The following is a 24,233-nucleotide window of genomic DNA, read 5'->3' as shown; positions in this document are numbered from 1 at the left end:
TGTGGTCCATGGGGTACGCCACTTGCGGCAATCAGCTGCTGGTGGTTTACTGATAGGCATGGGACTATGCCGATCTTGGAGAAATGTACTATATGGATATATTCCGTGGATCTGCAGGTCATGAATCTATACTATATATGTATTTGTTTGTTTAATGTTAAGTGTTTCATGTCTGGTTTTGTATATCTCTTTATGCTACTTGGGGGAGGTGTTATGGGTATATATTTAATGATAGTATGTGCAGTTGATTAATGTACCTTGACAAAGGTCCCAAGAGGACCGAAACGTCGGATAATTTTTCCATGGAATAAAGTTGTTATACTAAACTTGGATTGAAGTCTGGTGAGTGCACCCCGAAAATATTATATATATATATATATATATATATATATATATATATATATATATATGTATATATATATATATATATATATATATAGCATTAGAGTAGTTGCGGCACTCAGGGCTAAGCAAAGTATATATATATATATATATATAGCAATAGAGTAGGTGCGGCACTCAGGGCTAAGCAATGTAGAGAAACTACAATACAGCAACAGGTTGCATACATATTATCTGCAAACAAAAGGATGTGCCATGGGCTCATCCATGGCTCCAACCTATGCGAACATCTATATGTTCGACATTGAACAACAATTGTTATTTAATGATATCAATATTGCAACCAGAATACTGTTTTATAAAAGATTTATAGATGATTTCTTTTTTATATGGGTTGATCCCTGTAATGACTTAAAAATAGTTTTGGATAATCATAATGCCTCAGAGTATCCGGTTAAAATTACTTTTAATATACAGAGTGAGACAGTAGATTTTCTGGATGTTAGGATCAGTTTAAAAAACACCTTGTTGGAGACGACGGTGTATCGTAAAAACAGTGATTGTAAAACCATCCTACATGCCAGTAGCTGTCACCCTAGAGGCCTGAAACTTGGCATCCCCTACTCACAGATGGTGAGATTGAAGAGGATTAATAGCAGTAAGGAAAATGCGGAGCAACAGATTGATGAGCTCATAGTACGCCCTGTAGCTAGAGGCTATGAATTGAAATATTTGTTGCAGTTGAAGCATAAAGTATTACAGTTTGAGTTAACGATCTGTTATGTAGAAAGACACAGGCTGAGACTAATGATAAATTTATATTTGTCACACAATTTAATACCCTGTCCCCCGAGATTAATACCATTAGTAAAAAACTATGAAACCTTGTACAAACAGATAAGGATTTGGGTTTACAGGATCACACATTACGTGCCTGCTACTCCAGGGGCAAGAACTTTAGAAACTTCTTGGTGAAGATGGAAATCACGGGTATGGGTGTTAATCCTGTGAGCAATGTCCCCCCTAAGAAATTAGGTTGTTTTAGATGTCTTTGTGTCACATGTAGATATATGCTGTCTGGAGACACTTTCTATCACCCTCACTCTGGCAAGATATTGCAAATTAAACATCATCTTACATGTGAATTGACATATGTGATTTTTCAGATTTTGTGCCCGTGTGGTCTTACTTATATAGGTAAGACCTCGAGAAACTTTAAGGAACGCATGGGGGTACATAGGTCGATCATTAGAATAGCACTCATGAAAGGAGTTAGCGACCAACCTGTTGCTCGCCACTTTATTGAGGCAGGTCATAATCTTGCATGTTTAAAATACAGGATGATTGATCATGTGACCCTACTTGCAAGAGGGGGTGATAGAAATTTGATGTTACGTGAAGCATTCTGGATTCATTTTGTGGATGTTATTGCACCCAAAGGTCTTAATGAAGTTTTACCAGTGGCCTGTCTTAGTTAATTTTGTCCTTTAATTTTGTAGGTGTGCATTATGTTTGAAATATTATTATGCTCTTGATATCGATTTGCATGCTATTACATATGATGTCTTTATTATTGTTATATATTATTTATATCTTATGGCTCTGGACGGTTGTCCTATCACCAATATGAATTGCATTTTATTATGGTAGATATTAATATCAAATATATAGATCTATAAGTCACTTATCCTGCCTATTATATATATGCTGTCCCATCCATGAATGCTATGTGTTGCTGTATCTCCATGGTGACGGGTATTTTGTTTTGTCACTGACAGAGACTACATTACGGTCTGGTTGAAGTCATCATTGGGTGCGCAGATCCACTCTGGGCCAGAGCGCTAGTCACTGGGTGTCATGTGCTGTTTGTAAAGGTATAAGGTAAGGTGCTTTTGTATTGCTTGTTTTTACCTGACGAAAATCATAAAGTGATTGGAACGTTGTATGCAAAAGTATGCAACCTGTTGCCGTGTTGTAGTTTCTCTACTTTGCTTAGTCCTGAGTGCCGCACCTACTGTATTGCTAAAAAAATGTGACCAAATGTAATGCCACACATTCGTTGTCTGTCATTTTTTTATATTAAGTTATGTTAAGGTTTGAATGATGAAACGAAAGAGAAGAAAGTTGTCTTTTGATGGGGGCACAATTATTCTGTTATTTGAACACATAAAACGTAACTTTCATTCATTCATGTTGATTATTACTCAGTGTAAGTGGAAATAAATTAAAATACAGAGGAATAAAACAAAATAGTAAAGAAGGAAATCATTAAAATAAAAGCTGTGAAAATTCACAAACCCTTGTCCAGTGTGGTCCTGTCTCTATTCCTGGTATATCTCAGCAATACACAAGCTTTATACTGTGTTATGTATACCAGTATATACTGGCTATCTAACTGAATCATGGTTCATACAACGTTCCCTGCCATATGTTTCCATTGGGCATGAACAATTGTTATGGTGTGTAGTGTACACACGGTGAGATATAATAGGATGATAAGAACGATAACGATATAGTTAAAATCATTATCGTACTTATCGTCCTGTTTTTGGGACCTTCCAACCCCCAAAACAATGGTCGATGCGCAGGCATGGATGGTCTATATCGATATCTACCATCACCTGTGCATGCAGGCCAACCTGGTCGATATTGACCAGGTTAGCCTAGTTACTATAGGGACCTGCTATCATTGATCCCGGGTCATTATAGTTGTTTGGGGGTTGGTGCATGTGTTGGATGTTCGATATCTAACATTCTGCACATGAAGGACTCTCAGGCAACGATATCTGACCATTGTCTGATCGCTCCATGTGTACGGAGCTTTTTAGAGATCTTTGTAAATGCCGAGTACTGTGGCCCTCATTCAGACCCACTCGCAAGCGGGCGCACGTACGTTAGGCGTACGTACAAAAATATTTAAATTCAATGGCTCGCTCGTATTTTCGTTCGCATCTAAAATTCCTCACTAAACTCTGACGACCCCTCCTCTAACTAACGAGCGTACGAAATAGCGAGCGTACATCCCCGAAATGGCTTGAAAGGAACGCACGCACAAGTATAAACAGGAAGTGGCCTTGTCAGATGTCAATTACCTGCTCCTTTATTCTGCCTACCTCCATCAATCGTATCATGCCAATCAATGTATCAATTAGCTTAATTGTTTGTTTTTTTCAACACAATGCAAGAAACTTTACTCTTGTCCGTGTTTGTGTTTACCCGCAGAATACGTACGGATGAAACATTCCCTTTTATTGTTCAAAAAACATGTGAACCACAATTAAACAATTGTACTATTGCTGTGGATCCCCGCATATTTCCCTGGGTTCATTTCTTTATTTAAATTTGCTTACACATGTCACTGCATCAAGCCTATCATAACTCTCCAGAGATTTCTGGCCCTGTCGAACACATGACTCATACACTAACCAATAAAATTGCTCCTGTTAATTTCCAAAATACATTAGCCAATCAGAAAATTTTTACACACTTTATCAAAAATGATTTTTAAGAAAAACACCATTGCCATCATGAGAGCCTCCGCATTCACCAGGCGCGAGCTGCTGGTGCTTACGGAGGTCATGGATCGCCGGATCACCAGCCAACCTCAACCCATGACCAACCGGCAGAAGCGCTCCGCGTATGCGGAGGCACGGTCCTGCCTGCGGTCCTTCGGCTCACGCCGCAACATCGGGCAGCTGGAGCGCAGGTGGTCCGACCTGCAACGGCGAACGCCCCGCTTGCTGGCATGCTTTCGCATGCAGATCCTGGCAAGTAAGTGTTATGTATTGTGGTTTTAATGTTTGTGTTTGTGGGGCAAACTGCGTGTGCATGTTTTCCTGTCTGTCCTATTTATTATTTGTACTCATATCTGCGTGTGCATGTTTTCCTGTCTGTCCTATTTATTATTTGTACTCATATCTGCGTGTGCATGTTTTCCTGTCTGTCCTATTTATTATTTGTACTCATATCTGCGTGTGCATGTTTTCCTGTCTGTCCTATTTATTATTTGTACTCATATCTGCGTGTGCATGTTTTCCTGTCTGTCCTATTTATTATTTGTACTCATATCTGCGTGTGCATGTTTTCCCTCTATTTCTGATTTATTCATTCTACTGCTATTTGGCTTATTTGTTGTTTTTTTTTTTTTTTTTTAGTTTTGTTGCCCGGATTTGTCCATAAACTAACCGCAATTTCTTTGTCATATTTTAGGGGGACAGCCAAGACTCCGCCGTCACCGTCCGTCCAGACGGCGTTCCCGGCCACTATCCCCAACCCCCAGCCAACACTCCACCCCAAATCTTTCCCCTATTCCCCACTTCTCCCCATCCTTCCCAGACCCTCTCCCGGAAATGTCGGGCCTCCTTCCCCTCCGTCCCACTTCCCCCTCTCCTCCACCCACCCCTCTTCCAATTACCCCCTCCCCGGAGTCCATCATAACTCCTCCCCATTCTTTGGGGAATGACGGATCCTCCGAGGAGGATCATGGAGGTATTTCCGGAGCTCCCGTTTTGGCTCCCGGTATGTTTTTTTTTTTTTTTTTTTTTAAAGCACAAACTGTTTGTATGTAATCATGTGTCGTGCCTTTCTTCGTGTTTTTGTGGCTTGACTTTTGGTGATTTTGAAGGTTTGCCTTTACCTCTTCCTGGTGATTTCAACATACACATATCATACCTGTGGGAATTTGTACCTAGGCCTTGTATTTTTGCCAGCCCCCCCTTTTTTTTTTTTTTTTTTCGGTTTAGGAGTGATTTGGTTGTGTTTTTTTTTTTTTAATGTGGATTCCCTATTGTTGTATTAACCCACACACTTTTCTCACCCACAGAGGAACAGAGGCGTCGGCAAGAGGTGGCGGATTGTGTGGGGCAGATGCGGCAACATGTCATCGGCATTCTGGTGGCCCTCGACCGGCTGTCTGGCCTCCTTCGGCAGTAGTTTTTTTATTTTTGTTATCTTTTCAAAATAAATTTATTCAGACAAATATACGTTGTGGCTCATTTTTAAAATCCAAAACCAAGATAGTTTAGCATGACATAAGTAGACTGTTCCTGCAAGGATTTCCCTTTTTTAAAAGTTAGATTGTGTTTTGTCTTTGTATGTCAAACAGACACAAGAAACACATAACAGTAACAATGTCATTTCCCTTTTTGGGTGTAGTGTCAATTACATATTTCTACATTTTACAGGTTCCTAGTTGGTGCGCAAGCTGCTTAGGCCAATCTTACAAATCCCAAGGTTGGGCCAGGCTTCCTTTTGGTGTGGGTTGGGAAGCTGAAAACATATTTCAGTTTAGCTCAACTGGCGTCAGTACTGGTTTACCCCTTAGTCAAATGTAACTTGTGTTAACCTGGTTACACTTGCTGTTAACGTCCCAAAAAAGGAAGACCATTTCACTCTCCAAACATTTATTCACAACATAACAGAGAAAACAAAGTGGTCACTCCCAAAAAAACAACACAGTGATAAATTCAAATACAACACATACCAAGAAATAATTAAATAAAAACCAAAAATCAAGAACTGGTTGACGAAGGACCATGCCAACATGATTCCACAAACATGGCGTTGCGATATGGGTTCCAGAATATATGCCCAAAAGGACCAGATCCAGGTTTGGTAAGGGTAGCAGGAAGTAGTGAGCATTGGAGTGGCAAAGATTATGTGAACAAACAGAAGATGGTGAGAAAAAAAAAACAAAATTAGATGTTCGCAAACAAACACTAACACATTAGGTATAAACACTGTAGTTTTGTTCAAACTTACCTAAAAAATCTGGCCACTACATCATCGCGTATGGCCCCCCCACATACTGACCTTCGACCAACCTCGGGGGGGCCATCCTCAGGTAAGGCATCCTCTGGCTGCATTGGGACACCACTCCTTATGGCAATGTTGTGAAATATCCCACACAGGACCACAATTTTAGACACCATATCCGGCACATACATGAGCTCGCCACCAGAGCGGTGGAGGCATCTGAATCGGCCTTTTAAAAGGCCGATACAGCGCTCCACCACTTGCCTGGTGGCTGTAAGTGCGGAATTATACGCACTTTGTGGCCCTGGTGTGGGAGCCAAATAAGGAGTGAGCAGCCAGGACATGCAAGGGTATCCACTGTCTCCTGTGAAAAAAAATAGACCACATCAGGAACACTGTGTATCAAGCTTAACATTGTTATGTACTAAAGGTCTCCACTTACCCAGAAGCCACGCATCACCAGCTTGTAGGTTGGTTAATTTCTGCCATATCCCTGATTGCCGGATGACGAAGGAGTCATGAGCACTTCCGGGTAATTTAGCATTCAGGGACAGGATCTGGAGGGAGGCATCACATACCACCATTACATTCAGGGAGTGATAGTGTTTACGGTTTCTAAATATTGCCTCCAGCCGTGCTGGAGGCTGAAGTGGTATGTGAGTACCATCCACAACCCCTATGATGTGTGGGAAGCCAGCTATTTGGTAAAAATTGGCCTTGGCCACACTAAGGGCACCCATATCCAAAGGCATTTTAATAAAATGATGGAGGTGCTTGAAAAGTGCCTCCATCACTGCCCTCAGGATCCGGGAAAAGGAGGATTGGGAGATGCCCGCCACTATTCCCACTGTTGTTTGAAACGATCCTGAGGCACAGAAATGTAACACCGCCATAAATTGCGTCAGTGGTGGTATTGCTGTTGGACTGTCAATTTGCCGCTCAAGATCACTTTCTATTAATGAGAGAGTGTCTATGATGATTTTGGGAGGTAGACGGTAGCGTCTTAAAACCTCATCATCGGGCATTCCAAAAAGGGTGACACGTGTTCGAAATATCTGGGGCCTTGCATGCCTACGATGCCTACGCCTGGGACGAGTTTGAGGTTGGTCGTCTTCCGGGAGCAGGGCCAGAACAATTCGCCCCAGATCTACCTGAAATTCAAAGTTTACAATGTAAGGCTTTTGAGCCACCCCAAAAGTAACATAAAACAACTTAGCTTTCTGATACCATCCATAGCTGCTTACATGCCGGGGTATTGTCATGATACGTATAAACTGTAAAAAAGCCAAAAATTAGACATCAAAAATTTAGAGGGTGAATTTTGGTTTGTCAAATTGTTGCAAGCCAACACATAAAATAGGCGAAACACACATTTGGCCATCGATGAAAACGACATTGCACACCGTACGTCAAATAGGGTTCAAATTGACCCCAAAAATGGAAAAGGGAAAAGCAAAACTGGTTTACATGATGAATAAGCCTCGAAAAATGCGTTAATTAGTTCGCAAATGCAAGTCACTACACCAACAGTCAAAAATGCGTTAATTAGTTCGCAAATGCAAGTCACTACACCAACAGTCAAAAATGCGTTAATTAGTTCGCAAATGCAAGAAAAAAAATGGACTTACCCAACTCGAATATATAAGATTTCCAAAAAAAAGGTCTTTGGGTCCGAAAGCCAAAACAAACTAAAAAAGATGAAATTAGTGTTAAAAAAAAAATAGCTAACCAAAAACCAGAAGTAGACACCAATTGGCCACAAATTAGACTGCACAAAACTTACCAAATCAGGAAAGGATGGGGAAAAAATCAAAAAAATGCGAACGGAAAACCAAAACAACTGTAGCAAAACCAAAAAAAAACCAACTCTGCCAAATCCTCCAACCGCAAACAACCAAATCCAACCAACTTAACCGCCAACAATCCAACAACCCAACCTCGACTCCACACACACCAAGCCATAAATAGTGTTTATTTTCCCGCACAAATTAAGGATGAATCATAGGGACGCACAATCAATGATGCGGCCGCAAACTAAGGACGCATGTATAAATACGTCACGAAATCACATTGAATTTCTGGTTGATTTCATTCTGGAAGCAGAGACATGGCTTCAGACCAGGGAAACAATGGCCAAAAATCCGGCGGTAAGGCCTTCATGCATTTTGTCTCAATGATTCTTTTAAAACATAATATTGGGCAAGTTGTGAAGTGGCGAAATCTGCATATTTACCCAAATAGGTGAGGAGGATGACATGGAAGAGACTGCTGGCCCCAGTCAACCCGCCAAAGCTGCCAAAAAAAAAAGGCAGCCACATTTCACAAGCAAGGAGATGGAGGTTTTGATCCAGAAGTGCGTTGACATCCTGCCCCAGGCAGCCAGGAATATGAGCCAAAGCCAGAAGTGGAGAATGTGGGAGGAGGTCGCCGTTGCTGTCAATAGGGTGGGTGATTATGTCCGTCTAGCCCGGGATGTCAAACGGAGGTAAGTAAACACTTTCCCATCCTAGAAACAAACCCCATTGTAAAAAAAAGGATAATGGTTCCAATTTCATTCCACAGATGGGCAGACTTCAAATATCGTCTCAAGCAAAAACTTGCCGACAGGGCTAGGCATGCAAGGGAGACAGGTGGGGGTCCCACCCCTGTGTCATTGGAGTTGACAGACTTAGAAGAGCTGGCACAGGGGTGTGTGCAGGCTGTGGAGGTGTTTGGCGTGTCCAACATGGATACGGACATGCCAGACTTTGCGGCTCCTCATGTTGGCCAAGGTAAGTCTTGTGATGTCACCAACTCTGAAATGCTATTGTGCCAATATGTAGATTCTAATGTGAGTCTTTTCGCATTTTTCCTAACAGAGACAGAGGCGGATGAGTCTGCTCCAGAGGGGAGCCTTGGCCGCAGAATTTCTGCTGGCTCTGCAGGGGAGGAACCAGTACATCCGGCTGAGGACCCTGCAGAAGCCAGTCCAGGGCGTGCCCCCTCGCAGGCAGTGGGCCTCCTCACAGAACTCAATTTTAAATCGGATTTCCATACGGAGATTCTGCAGAGGATGGACGCCAGTCTGATACGGGTGGCTGAGGCCCTGGAGCAAAATGCTGCGGCCAACGTGACCATTGCTCAGGCCCTGGCGGAAAATACCAGGGCCAACATCCGCATCGCCGATGCCCTGGAGCAGCTCGTTCGCCAGCACATGGTGGAGCCGACCTCCCTTCCTGCCGGAACATCCGGATCCTCCACCTCTGGCACATCATCAGCCAATCCTCCAAATGTGCCTAGCCCTGTGCCTAGTCCAGAGGCCACAACATCTGCCTCTGGACAGGCCAGCCCGATGGCATCCCGGACCCGGTCTGGCGCCCACCCTCACCCAGCCAAACGGGCGAGAAAACGGTGACAGCAATGGCGACTTTTCCCACACTCCTTCTGTGCTTGGCTCATATTCCTTTCTGGTCAAAACTTCCCTCTCCTTTCTTGTGAAATTTTTTTACATTTGGTATTTCCGTTTATGTTACCAGTTATGGCTTTTTTTTTTTTTTTAACAAATATCTTTGCCACAAAAAAAAGGCAGCAAAATATTAGGCCAATTTGTTTGTGTTTAAACAATACATTTTAAACCAAAAACTGACATTGTATTGTGACATTATTGTACAAATGGGTTACATTTAATCCTGGCCCTAAAGGCAAAAACTGACCCTCTTAAAAAAAAAAAAAGGCCTCTTTAAGGAACGTTTAAAAAATCACATAGCGATGCAAATTCCACAGTAAACCAAAAAAACGGGGAGCTAATTAAAACATGATGACATTATTGTTACAATAGGCCATAACCAACAAATTGTGGCCAAAATAAAACACCAAAAATGTACGCTAATTGATTGTGTAATCATGACATTAGCAGCTCTGATTTCCACCTGCGTACGCTTTTGTGCTATCCCAATAAACTGCTTTCCAAACACATACCAAGCCGGTTTTCAATCCAACACTAATTACTTTACTGACCAGCCGCGATTAATCGCAGCACCATCGTTGAGTCCCGGGACGGAGGAGAAGGCCATCGCCAATGTGGTCGAGTAATCCTGACCCTAAGCTGTGCGAGCATTTTGAAGGGAAAGCGGATGTTCCAGTGACGTATGAGACGGTCCGAACACATTTGACGTTCGCATCTGCTAATGTATGTACGCCCCAAAAACGCCTCGCCACGCCTGCGTTTTTTCATCTCCACCCCCGTCAACACCCAAAAACGCCCTGTTCTGTCAATCACATTTGACATGTCACTTCCTGTACGCTATTTTAGGAACGAGAGAAAAAAAACTCGCATTCTGCCGTACGCACATGCGCAGTGTAACACCGACGCATGCGCGGTTAGTCAACATCGGAACGCAACGAGCGTACTGTTGTTAACGTGCGGCTCTGAATGAGGGCCTGTGTTAGTTATTGTTGCTACTTTATCAAATTTAATGGGATACAATTTGTGGCATTAGCCTAATTTTTCACAGCTGTGTTTTAGTGTTTAACTCTGAATCAGGCCCTCAATGCGGAGGTCTACTGCAGCAGTCAGTCCACTGCCAGCCAATGGGAAAAGAGGAGCGGGGCCCCTCCTCTCTTAATATGCCCCTGGTATGGGATGTAGTTTTAATCCCGGTCAGGATGCAGGTGCTCAGACAGCCGGCACCAGAATCCCGGCACCAGTCAGAATCCTGGCGCTGGCATCCTGACCATCAGCATCAGGACTGTAAGTAGTGCGGTTTGGTGGTGGGTTAGGGTAAGGGGTTGGAGGTTATGTTTATGCACTGGGGGGAGGGTTAGGTTTAGGCTGTGGGGAGGGATGGTTAGGATACTTACTGACAGGATGCCGGCATCAGGATTCTGACCACTGGTATCCCACAGTCGGCATCTCATACCTAATCCCCCTGTATGTGTGTGTTACCTATAGTTAACGCAAGGCAGAGGGTGGGCTTAGACTGCGAGGTTAGTTAGAATAGTATGTGCCTGCTGTATTTCTTAATCAAAGCCTAACCGACAATACTGACAGCCAACTCCTACCTACTGTCACATGTACTGACAGGCCGACTTCAGTCCTGAACTCATGACACTTGATACATTGTTATGCAGGGCAAAGTAGTTTAGTGGGTTTTGTCTCCACTTTGCTGCGGTATATAAACACTGTGTTGCAGAAATAAATAAATACATCATGCACTAATGTAAAATACATTACTAAAAGAATTGTGTCCAGTATTATCTGCCTTGATTGCTAGTAGTACTGACGGCCTATTCCAACTCAGTGTCGTACATGTGCTAGACAGCACACTTCAGCCCCCAAACCTATGACTTATTGAAATTAACTACATGGTTATACGGGATAGATTGGGTTAAGAGTTGTATTATATCCACGCTGTAACAGTACAAAATTGCGGTGTTGTAATCCTCATTAAGGGAATTATGCACTAAGGTTAAATACACTACTGAGATGTTATGTAAGACAATTAAACTGCTCTGTATAAACATATGTGAATTTGTGAATCATCTAATTAGGTTACACAATCAGCCCATATTAATGGATAATTAACCTATATCTATCCTTTTGGTAATTGCATACTAACATTAAGACCTCAATTAGGAAACCTACTAAATGGAGTATTGGAATTACAAATCCTAAATTAAAGTCTTTACTTCCTGAGTGATGCAGAGATATCAATATTATCTATGACACATTAGAACATCTGAATATTAGAGATACACATAGCTTAATAGGAAGCCGATAAAGTGTCTATAGCTACAATATTGTATCACATTAAATTGGGTAAAGTAGCAACAATAACTAACAGTACTTGGCATTTATAATAAAAAACTCTGTAACAATTGTACATGCCCAATGGAAATATATAGCAGGGTGTGTTGTCTAAAGGTGGGTACACACCTAGCAGATTTATCTGTAGATGATGGTTGTCCATACACACTGAACAACCATCATTTTCCTTCTGTCCGTGGGCTGGGGGTCGCCCCTCCCTGTGGCTGCTGCTGCAAGTGGATGGGTGGTCGGCTGATCATCTGTACACACAGCACGATGGAGAGATACAGTATATCTGCAGATATATCTGCCATCAGCTGTGCAGCACAGCCTATGTGATATATCTGTGGACAACGTCTTTCACAGACATATCGCTGGTACACTCTGGCCGATGGACAAACGATATATTGGCCAATCAACTGACCGGCCAATATATCTGCCAGTGTATACCCAGCATAAACCGTGATTCAATTGGATGGCCCATTGCAGCTAGTATATGCTGGAATACATAACACATTATAAAGCTTGTATATGGCTGATATATACCAGGAGTAATACAGGACCACAATGAATAAGGGTTTGTGACTTTTCACAGCCTTTATACAAATGATTTCATACTTTATTATGTTGTGTTATTTCACTGTATTTGAATGTGTTTCCACTTACACTGAGTGGTTATTAACATGAATAAATAAAAGTTATGTTTTGCATGTTCAAATAACAAGATAATTGTGCCCCCCCTCAGAATACTACTTTCTCCACTTTCTTGCCATGTATACTGGCTTGTTTTGGAGTAACATCCCTAGGCAGGTAGACAACATGATATGACAATATCCATGAAACCTCATATTAGGCAAATCTTGTGATCACTTAACTAATATAAAAACCTGGTGCGATCGCCATCTTTGGAGATAAAGGTTAGATCGATTCTTGCACACACATCGGGTTATTAGCCATTCAGGAATTTATAACATACTGTATAAATTGGTATAAGTGCATATTGATGAGTACCAAACTAAGGGCCGTATTCAATTAGGTGCGAAAAGCCATGTTCGACGAAAAAGTATTGCCGATTGCCTCTTTTCGCCAGGTGAAACTATTCGCCGTATTCAACTGCAAAGACTTTTCGCGTATGTGGAAAGTCAATGCAATGTAATAGGAAAAAAGTTTAGCCTATGAATACCCGGAGGAAAAAGCTGCAGAATTGCGGTTTTGGGGTGCAAAGGTGCGGAAACCATTCTGCACCCTTTGGACAGGCCCCCAAAGGCTAACTGCGTCAAAAAAGTGAAAAAAAAGAGGCACACCCCAAAAAAGCATTTTGAAAATGGGACAAAAAAGTACAAAGTGGGGGTACAAATGCATAAACTAGCGAAATAGACTTTTGGGGAGTATGCAAGTATGGGGAGGTGGCTTTTTATTGCAGGTGCTTGCTGAAGGTGCTTTTTTTTGCGCAACTTAATACATGACTTTACCAATTTTTTACTATGCTAGCACCCATTTTCAAGTACCACAAATTTGACAGGACTACTTATTTTCACCCAAAAAAAGCTGCTTAATTCTATTCTTCACCACTTGTGCAAAGCTGCTATTTTGGAGCAATTGACAGCACTTAAGTACCCCAAATAGCTTCTGTAGGGGACATCTAAATTGATCCCCAATGTTAGTGCATCTTTTGGGGGGTGTCAAGCTGATTTTCCCAATTCGAATAGCGGGAGTGTGTGTGACACTTTTTCACATGCAAAACTGGTGATTTCGGCGAAAAGTCCGGCATACCAAAAAGTATCGTGGGTGCGAAAAGAATTGAATAAGGCTCTTAGCGTAAGGATTGGCAGGGGGGCACAAACAATATGTAATGGTGAATTATACACATGTGCAAGCAATGTGGGAGAACATACTGTATAGCTGATATACATTCAACTCTAGTCTACACTAATCCCTAAATACAGTGTGGTGATGTCACGGTTTTAGTATTCTGTAGATCTGGCCCAGGACCCTTGGGTAGGACTGAAGTGCACAGGAAATGTGGAGACTTGATGATACTCTCACTCATGAGTGAGGCACACTAGTGACTATGTAGGAACCAGGGACTGGTGATATGCATGGATACAGAATTGGAACCAGAGTGATCAGTTCAGATCCTCTAGGCGACCCTTCATCTAATGATCTGCAAAGGTCAGCAAGACCAGGGACAAACTCCAGGGACAGGGTAACCTCCAGGACTCAGAACAATATAATACTGGCTGATTGGAACTCAGAACTCGGTATTGGAGTCTTATGTAATCAGGGTAGAGCTTGATGATGCTAAAACCCTGGTACCACTCTGATGCAAGACCTGGAACTGGAACCCAGTGAGGAAATCAAGCACTGAGAGTCAGGATAGGTAATACAGGTGACTGGACACCTTAGTGTACAGACCATATACTGCACACTGAACCCTAGTCCTGGAACTAGCACCCTTCCTGTACCAGCCCAAGAGAATAGCACACAGCACAGGGAAACCAATACAAGGTCAGCACAATAGTTTAGCCGTATAACCTGAAGTGAACCACAAAGCGCACAATAAACAGAGTACAGGTAACTTGCATGCACAGTCCCAATGGTAGCAGCCAGAGGCACCAACGTAAAGCAGGATCCATGGATATGGTACAAGGGTGATACACAACAGCAGATTGGATGAGACGCAGATGCATATGCCGGCTCGGTAACAGACTAACAGGAGGGCAAGTCTGTATGTAGCGTGGAGGCTGCAACACCTGATATATGATGTTGATAAACAGCGGTGGATGAAATGCAGGTAGCAGCTCACAGAGAGCATCACTGGATAGCTGAGGATGGTAAACAGCTAGTAGCCCACAAAGTAACAAACAGAAGTTACTGGGGACATGATAACAGGGCACAGGGAGTGAGACCTGGAGTCTAGAACTATCCTGGGAAGGACCATGTTGTTCATGCAATTGGTTAAATCCAGGGGCTTGATTAAATAGGGAGTGGTGAATAGCCATTGGCACAGGTGCAGCAGGCAATTACAAGGAAACGTCTCTGAGGTGTTTCAATCTGTATGGGAAGCTAAAGGGGCACATCCACTACCCGATTAAACAGAGCGATTGAACAATAACGACATCGTCATCAATCGTTAACATCAATCATCGCCCGATCATGCTGGTCAGATGATGGTGGGTGCCTACACTGAACAATGTATCGCTCAGTGTAGACACTGCACAGTACAATGAACAACTGAACAATAACAATATCATTTTCATTCATTCTTTTAATTGTCGCCTAGTGAATGTGCCCCTTTTGACGCTGATTCATGACAGGCGATTATATTCTGATAACTCAAAGGGCAGATGTATCAATCTTCTAAAGAAGACAAGCGGAGGCATTGACCATGGCAACCAATCAGCTTTTAGCTATAATCATTATAGCGTGTACCAGATAAATGATAGCTAGAAGCTGATTGGTTGCTAAGAGCAATAACTTCACGTGTGTTCTTTAGAAGGTTTGTTAAATCCCCCCTTGTCCTATACAATATATCCTAGCCAAAAATATCCACCACTCCAAATTTTACATTCAGAATAAAGGATGGAATTATCAATATTTAAAGTTTGAAGATTGAGAAAACTAATATAAATATAAGAAGTTTTTATCTTATGTCAGACATGTAAGAAAAAGGATGAGACATTATAAAGTGTAAATAAGTCTATTGCACTTACCCATTGAGCTATTATCTGCAATAACGTGGATTTCTGAAACCGTGCTAGTGATAATCTTGTCAGTAACAGATCTGAGGAATGACAAGAACAGGCCTAAAATTAATATTTTAATTGATGCCCCAAACCTACCAGTTATTTCCCTACATTCAACCATCTTGTAGCTTATCCAGACAAGGTGACTTTGTTCATTTTCTATGAGCTTGTGGACAAATCCACCGCATTAACATCTGGGCCTCAAGACAAAATGACTGCCCTGTCTGAGGTCTCTCTGGTGGAATCGGTATGTAATGCCGGTGGCTGAATAGCCGCCGGATGAAATACTGATGCCGGATCCGAACACTCTACATTCCAACTGGGACTGGTAAGTACTTTAACCCTCCCCTCCTTCATCCTAACCCTCCCTTACTGGTGCCTAACCCTAACCTCACTTCCGGCACCGTAAACCTAACCCTCTCGGGGGGCGCCTAACCCTAACCTCCCCCCAGTGGTGCCTATCCACCCCTTCCCCTAGCCTAACCCCCCCCCCGCTTACCTTCGTTAGGCATGGTGGCTTTTTGGATTTTGGCATGTGACTATAGATAGGAGTTGGTATTTAGATGCCTATCTCTAGTCCATAGTCTGTATTCCGATGGCCGGCATTCTGGATTCCGGTAAGTTAACTACATCCCCTCTGGGGCACCTGCCTTGTCTATAGTCTGCAAGATGACCACCCAGAGCAAATGTTCAGAGACAGCTGTTCCACTACTGGAAGTCTCTTAGTTTTAACCTCAGAGTTTCCATCATATCTTTTTTATTTTTTTATTGGGACCCAGCTTGGCATAACAAGGAAGGACAACCATACTCTACCTTTCCATTTCTGATCTGGCAACCTGCTACCATCATTGAAATAAATGGATTGATTGTCCCCATCAATAGATGATTAAGATAATACAAAATAAAGGAAGATAAAGAAAACTTGCAGAGACTAAGGCCCTCATTCAGAGCCGTACGCTCTGAGCAGAGCGCACGCTCTGAATGAGGGCCGCCCTCCATAATTATGGAGCGTCCTCCTGGATGCTCGTATAGCTGTGGGTCACCACCCACAGCCTATACGAGCGTGCAGTTTGATGGCCGCGATGATCTTGACCATCGCGACCATCAAAACTGCGAGCCGGAGCCTGCGGTTGAGGTTTTCAACCGCAAGGCCCGGAGTGATTTTGGCTCTATCAGAGCCAAAATCACTCCCACTGACATCACTAGTGATGTCAGTGGGCCGGCTTCTGACGGTAGGCGTTCCCTTTGGAACGCCCCCGTCAGGGAGGCACGCCCCCGGCATGCCCACCAAAGGGGACGTGCTGTCAATCAACATTGACAGCACGCCCCCTTTGATCAGACACAACGAACGAAGGAAAGTCCTTCGCTCGTCGCGTCTGGCGCATGCGCACAACGGAGCTCCCGCCATCGTGCGCATGCTCAGTGCAGACCATCGACCCACTTGCGAGCGGACAGCCGCTCGCAAGTGGGTCTGAATCCGGTCCTAAATCTATGAGCATGCAGAGTAGGTATTTATTTTCTCCATAGGTTTAATAGAAAACAAATATTAGGGTGCCCACCTCTCTGTAGCCAGATCGTGGCAGGCAGCTTTCCTAGGGGTTGAGTGCACTCAAACCCTCTTTTACAATTAAATTATAATCATTTTATTAGACATCTTTTAAAAAAAAAAATTTTTTTTCAGTATTATAATTTTTTAAAACTTTTTATTTTTATTTTATATAGTATTACAACGAGCAATCGGGTATTGGTATATTATTTTAATGCCAGTATGTGGCTAATATATTTAATTAAGTAATTAACATCATTATGCCCATGAATAGGGCTTCTTGAGCGAAATATTAAAACCATAAAGAAGAAAAATACATAGAGTGAAAGATAGAAATTTATATGTGAAAGATTATATAGACATAATCAATAAATTGATTAAAAACAAGGTCGTGTGCTGTCCTTATTTGTAATTATGAGATGTATGGCTGTGTGCGATGTAGTCCTGTAGATAGTATAATTAATTCAAGATATCTATATATTATGCATACAGTTCAAACATCAGGAAAGTATCTTCTTAACATGCGTTGGAAGGATTACAATGTTGCATACATTATGTTGTAACAATAGTTACATTTAGCATAGAAACAAATGTTACTACTCGTGTTCAGTAAGGGAGAAAAGCTGTTTGTATTCCTGCAGGTTACAGCTGCTATTTATATAGTATGTATTTATCATTAATTAACCCAACATCATTTATAGCTTTACTCATACTCCATGTGAGAATGTATATGTTTGAATGGGTTAATGCTCCTATCTCAGGAACAGCTTGTGTCAAGCTTGCTTTGCCCCGTGTTTTACAGTGTTGGAGCCGTGAGATCTTTACCACAGACCTTTAATGTAATAGTGTAGATCTAAGCCGTACTAGCCTTAAATCAACTGGTGACAGATTAATATTCACCTAAAACTAATTATGGTCATTCATTAAGTTTCTCCGTATACAGTGCAATGGTATACCGCTCTGCTTAATCCCCGTTAGTCTTATCTGACATTCTTACAATAAATAATGCCCTTTTCTTTCACAATCACTGACACCCTTGTTGTAATTATTTGGTCTCTGCAGCGTGAGTCTAATACTGAGAACAGTATTACTAGACTCCCTACTGCACTGTATAGGGTTTCTCCGTGGGACACTTGTACAGCCGCACCATCACTGAGTAATATTATCCAATAATAAGTACACTCACATAGGTGAATATACACTGTTTAGTAAGACCAAACACATGGGTTTCCTTTCATGCAATTCTCCTTAGTGCAGTGCCGGCATCAGCGTGACTCAGACGCCGTCTGCTAACACATGGAGTTTGGCTATATCATACACATAAATATTTATATCAGGACAATTTTCTTCAATATATAAACGGATGTCATTTCCAAGTTAAGTCACACAACAGCTAGATTCATATACATAGTATGTTTAACAGGACAGCACATGGCAATCGCCAATGCGCATTGAAGAAAATTGTCCTGATATAAATATTTATGTGTATGATATAGCTAAACTCCGTGTGTTAATTAATTGTACTATCTACAGGACTACATCGCACACAGCCATACATCTCATAATTACAAATAAGAACAGCACACGACCTTGTTTTTAATCAATTTATTGATTATGTCTATATAATCTTTCACATATAAATTTCTATCTTTCTATGTATTTTTCTTCTTTATGGTTTTAATATTTCGCTCAAGAAGCCCTATTCATGGGCATAATGATGTTAATTACTTAATTAAATATATTAGCCACATACTGGCATTAAAATAATATACCAATACCCGATTGCTCATTGTAATACTATATAAAATAAAAATAAAAAGTTTTAAAAAATTATAATACTGAAAAAAAAAAATTTTTTTTTAAAAGATGTCTAATAAAATGATTATAATTTAATTGTAAAAGAGGGTTTGAGTGCACTCAATTTGTAGTTGATTCCTATTTTTCTTCCAATATCTATATATGTCCATTTTTGAATCAATGGGTAGCACCTGATAATTTGGAGCAAGCACATGTTGGCATAATTCTGAATGGCATGACTAGCTTAAAATACCACCCGTCATAGATTTATCAATACTTTACCTGGTGCGGGTTCTCTTTGACAATTTGTTACAATATATAGCTTTCCTAGGGGTCCTCCAAAACCCTAAGTCTGAATTCAGAAAAATAGTAAAGGATAGCGCCACAATGTCTATCCCGGACCCTGAGAGACACACAACAATGTGGGGTAATTGTAAAAACAATTTATTATCCTAGATGTGAATAAATAAGTAAGTACCAAATGACATAAATGGCAAAATTGACAATAAATGATCTTCTCAATATATATAAGCTCTGCAGGTATAATTGCTCTTGGAAACAAACACAGATAAAATATAAAAATCTTGAAAAAACCATCCACGGTCTCATCAAAAATTATGTAAGAGGAGCACCAGCTGTATGCTCCAATTAGATACAATTTGTGTTGTTTCTTTAGTATCAGTCTGTTTTAGAAACAAAAGTTTAAATGTAGCATATGTATATGAAAAATAACAATTCTGCAAGTGTGCAATATCTAGCTTTGACCGACTTATAGAATAACTTTAATGGAAATCCAGAATACTTGTACTAGTGTGATGCTGACAAATAACCGCTATACAGATGGAGCCAGCTAGTTTGTTGCTCATAGTGTGCCATTCAGGCTTCTGTGTCATGCCATGGAATGTTACGTGATGGCTGGACTTTGGTGTACCATGGTATTCTTCAATGAAAGATATGCTACAGCATGTAATACAGCGCTTAACCGCTGGGTGGCGAGTGCTCCATTGTGTAATTTGTACTGAATACCATATCATTAAATTGGATGACTATCACATTCACGCAGTGTATTTGCATGTTCACACAACCAATCTTTTTAATATCACATAAGCTCTTAGAACGGGATGCAAATCAGTACATATACTATACATAACTGTACAATAGTGTAGTTGCCGTGTTGTTATGACGGTATAACCAATATTGTAGATTAATGAGATGCATGCACAGCTATCAATGAGATGTGATGAATTATTCTCTAATGGTGGGGTACTGTGTATATATGTACTAGTATAATATTTTGAAAGGAAGACACATTTTTTTATTATTAAGGAAATTATTGGGAGGAGTGCACAAGGATGAGCCTGCTATGTGCTGTCCTTGATATAGCTGGCTTGTGGGCTAGAGGTTAGGTGATCGCTTTGCAACAGTGCTGGTCCCGGGTTCGAACCCTGGAAAAGAATATTTATTAGCCACTGTGGGCGCTGTCCCAGACTTAGACATTACAGTGAAACTAGTAGTGGGCTGTTTAAAAGTGAGGCATTACAAACTGATTGCTATAGGGGTACTGCTGCAGGGGGTATTACTATAGGGATACTGCTGCAGGGGGCATTACTATAACAGCACTGCTGCAGGGGGCATTACTAAAGGGGTACCACTACAGGGGGCATTACTATAGGGGCACTGCTGCAGGGGGGGGGCATTATGTGTAAATGGCATTACAATATGTGGCATTATGTGTAAAGGGCATTACAATATGTGGCATTATGTGTAAAGGGCATTACAATATGTGGCATTATGTGTAATATGTTTATTCTATCGATATTTGTAATTTTAATAAAATAATTTGCCATTTGATGGATTTATTTAAGAAACCTTAACTAATATATTTAAGGGATAGATATTAGAGAAGAGCGGGTTCGGTTCCCTGAGAACCGAATCCACCCGAATTACGAAGGTCCAAGGCAGATACGAGTCGGCTCAGGTTTTCCCGCCTGACTCAGATCTGAAAACGAGGTAAGACATCATCATCCCACTGTCAGATTCTCACTGGTTTTGGATTCTATAAAGGTCCCGCGATTGGCTGTCATTTTTCATTCCGGCTGTGGAGAGTGAAGAGGGAGGGAGCTGGGAGCTGTGCTGTTGTGTTATTGTTAATTGCACGCTGACGCTGTGCATAGGGGCTGGCTACTGTTGCACATAAGGGCTGGCTGTTGTCTTCTATAGAGGGGCCGGCTGGCTGTTGTCATGTCCATATGGGCTGGATGACTGTCATTGTCCTGTCCTCAGGGACTGGCTGTTGTACTTGTCCTGTCCATAGGGGCTGGCTGTAGTCCAGGGGGTGCTCTGTCCTTCACGGGTGCTCTTCACCCACCCCCAGTGTGAAAAAAAAAAAAATTAGTTTTAGCCACACTTGTCATCAGTGCAAGGGAGCTGTGCTGCTGTCTGTTAAGGGGCTGTTACCTCTTTTCAGGGGATCACTCCAGTGTTACAAAAAAAAAAAAAAATTTGTGTGGCGTGTTAGCCACACCTGGCTGTAACTGTCATTGGCATAGGTGCCCAGGGGTGCTGTGCTGCTGTCTGTCGAGGGACTGCTGGCCAAAAATAAAAAAAAATAAAAATTTGTGTGCATGTCACGGTGTCAGCCACACCTGGCTGTTACTGTCATCGGCGTAGATGCACAGGGGTGCTGTGCTACTGTCTGTCATAGGGCTGCTGCCCAAAAAATAAACAATAGTTTTTGTGTGCGTGTTAACCACACCTGTCATCGGCGTAGCTGCGCAGGGGTGCTGTGCTGCTGTCTGTCAAGGGGCTGCATGAATATTGCAATGAAAACTTTTTTTACGTTATTGGGTTACAAAAAGTTGTTTTTTTTTAATCTTAAACATAGCAAAAATGTTATCCTAACAGCTTATAAAGTTTTATGCTCTAAACAACTAAAGCATATATTTATTTACAAACCTATATAGAGTGGACATCCTAAATTCTAAAATTGTTCTATTCAAAAATGTAAACAAAAGCAAAGATTATAAGTCTAGTGTGTTATAGTGTGTTATTATGATGTTAGAATGTAGACGGACAAAAATTGGGTGGACCACACATGGCTGATTGATCAACCATGGTGACTGGTTTAGTGTCATAAGGAAGAGGAGGTTGCAGACTGGGTGTTATGTTATGAGTTGGCCATATGGGGTATGTTGCTGTTAAGGGATCAGGCTGTTTATCAATGGACACATTATTTATTATAGTTGCTGTTATTTTGGGTTGCCATCTTCTGAAGGGTGTTTACCAACAGACAGAGACTACCTATCAGCTCAGGCATAGACACTTCCTGAGGAATACTCTGGAGGGAAGACATATAGGTCGGAGCCCCTGTTCATTCCAACATCTGAAGCTCTTCTCTCTCCACATTATCTATTATAGATGAAAAAAAATGTTATTGGGGACATCTAGCTCCTCTTTCTGTACCCTGCTCACCTTTTTTGGACAGAAAGTTCAGGATGGATGGTTTGGAAGAAGAAGGACTAGCAACAGATGGGGATGGTCATTATCAAGACCTGGTCCCCCCAGTGGGTGGAGTCTGGGAGGTATTGGTTGGCATGCAAGCAGCAGAATAACAAAGGCCTCCATGTTGTCTGTGCTCACTATTCTGTATTTCAGTTTGCAATTCAGGTAGGAATAAAGTCATCTACAGAACACAGAATCACTGGATGTCTTAGTGCATTCAGGCCAGATACGATCCATGAATTCCTAGACAGATTCCGGACAGATGAATCCTTTGCTTGTGATAATCTTTGGTAATTCCTGGCAAAGGTGGGTGTTATAGCCAGACACTTTGAAGGCTGTAACTTTTATCTGCTTTATAGAAAACATGTGAATGAAACCTTTCCACACTGCAGAACATGATGGAGAAATCCCTTGAAGTTCAGCACCTAGAGCATCTTTTTTCATGTTCTCTGAGGCCTCTCCTGACTATGAATAAAGATTATCCACACTGTAGTCTTCCGTTGTAACTTTTTAATGGTGATTTCAATGTTGCCCACTGACTGAGATCCATCTCATCTGAGGGTTGGGTTTTCCCCATGAGACAAATTCACATCCACACTCTTATATTTAGCCAAATTTGCACAATCTTGGTCTTGGGGGCACCATGATGAATCAGACAGATCCTCTAGGGTAAACATCTGATCTAGTGTTTTATCTATTTCTATTAAACCTTTGTGTGTGAGTTTAGTCATCTTCCACTTTTGGTGGAGCTCTTTTTCTGCTTTCTAAATGATCTCCAGACACAATGTAAAACTTAAACCTTAAACTGAAATGTTGCATTTAATGTTCTGTTCTGCTTGTTTACATATCTAAGTAATATGGTTAAGTGGACAGTGGGAACAACAGCAATTTGAAGGCCACTAACTAACTTTTTTTTAATGTCCCTGTACAGGTTGGGAAATTCCTTTACAGAACAGAATGGTTGCAAAAGATTATTTTTCAATTGTTTTTTGGAAAGCACTCTTCATGTTCCCCTTCTAGGATGAAAATCCACTCCTAGTTGCAGAAGCAGGTGCAGGATTCTCAAGAAAGACACAAAGTAAGGCCTTAAAACAGGGGTAGCCAACCTCGGTCCTTGACAGCTCACATTTTCCAGATGACCTAGCTGGTGTACAGGTGTATTTATTACCTACCAAAACATTTAGAAAGATCCACAGGTGGAGTTCATTATTATAGTTGTGATTCTATGAGGAGACCTGGAAAACATGCACTGTTGGTAGCTCTCGAGGACCAGGGTTGGCTACCCCTGCCTTAAATCATAGATCTTATGCTTGTCCACATATCTGTGCTGGTTAAGTGGCACTTTTAGGCCACTAACTAACTATGTTTTTTTATGTCCCTGTACAGGTTGGTAAATGCCTTTAGAAGGTTTGCAAAGGATTATATAAGTCAATTGTTTATTTGTTTTTGGAAAGCACTCTACCTGATCCCCTTCTAGGATGAGAAAATCAACTCCCAGCAGCAGCAGCAGCCATGCTCAAGTTTTCTTCTATGGCAAGGACTGATGTGAATGTATCACATTTTTTTTTGTAAATGCCTCCTCCCCTCCTCCTTCATAAATTTTCTTCAGAATCAAAAAATTTAATTAAATTGACTACCAATCAATCCTCCCTGTTCCTGCCCTGCCTTCAACTACATAGATACTCCAACTCCCTTATGCCTCTCTTGAATAATACAAGTGTTCCCTGATGTGCCATGTTTGAAGTTGAACTGCCATGTGTTT

The 24,233-nt window shown here is 41.5% G+C and overlaps 1 protein-coding gene across 2 annotated transcripts in view; it reads right to left on the bottom strand.

Annotated features, from left to right (window-relative positions):
* Nucleotides 1-24,233, bottom strand: part of LOC148507441 (NXPE family member 3-like) — a 129,920-nt gene that overhangs the window by 41,941 nt on the left and 63,746 nt on the right. For both annotated transcript variants that reach the window (XM_088446035.1, XM_088446037.1), the window contains exon 4: nt 15,595-15,665. In XM_088446035.1, coding sequence (XP_088302161.1) covers nt 15,595-15,665 — 71 coding nt within the window. The remainder of the gene's footprint in view (nt 1-15,594; nt 15,666-24,233) is intronic.

The sequence above is a fragment of the Taudactylus pleione genome, unplaced genomic scaffold (assembly GCF_031769625.1).
Source record: "Taudactylus pleione unplaced genomic scaffold, aTauple2 ptg000393l, whole genome shotgun sequence".
Lineage (NCBI taxonomy): Eukaryota > Metazoa > Chordata > Amphibia > Anura > Myobatrachidae > Taudactylus > Taudactylus pleione.
The sequence above is the reverse complement of the archived record's forward strand: the minus strand, read 5'-3'. Positions and strand labels throughout refer to the sequence as shown.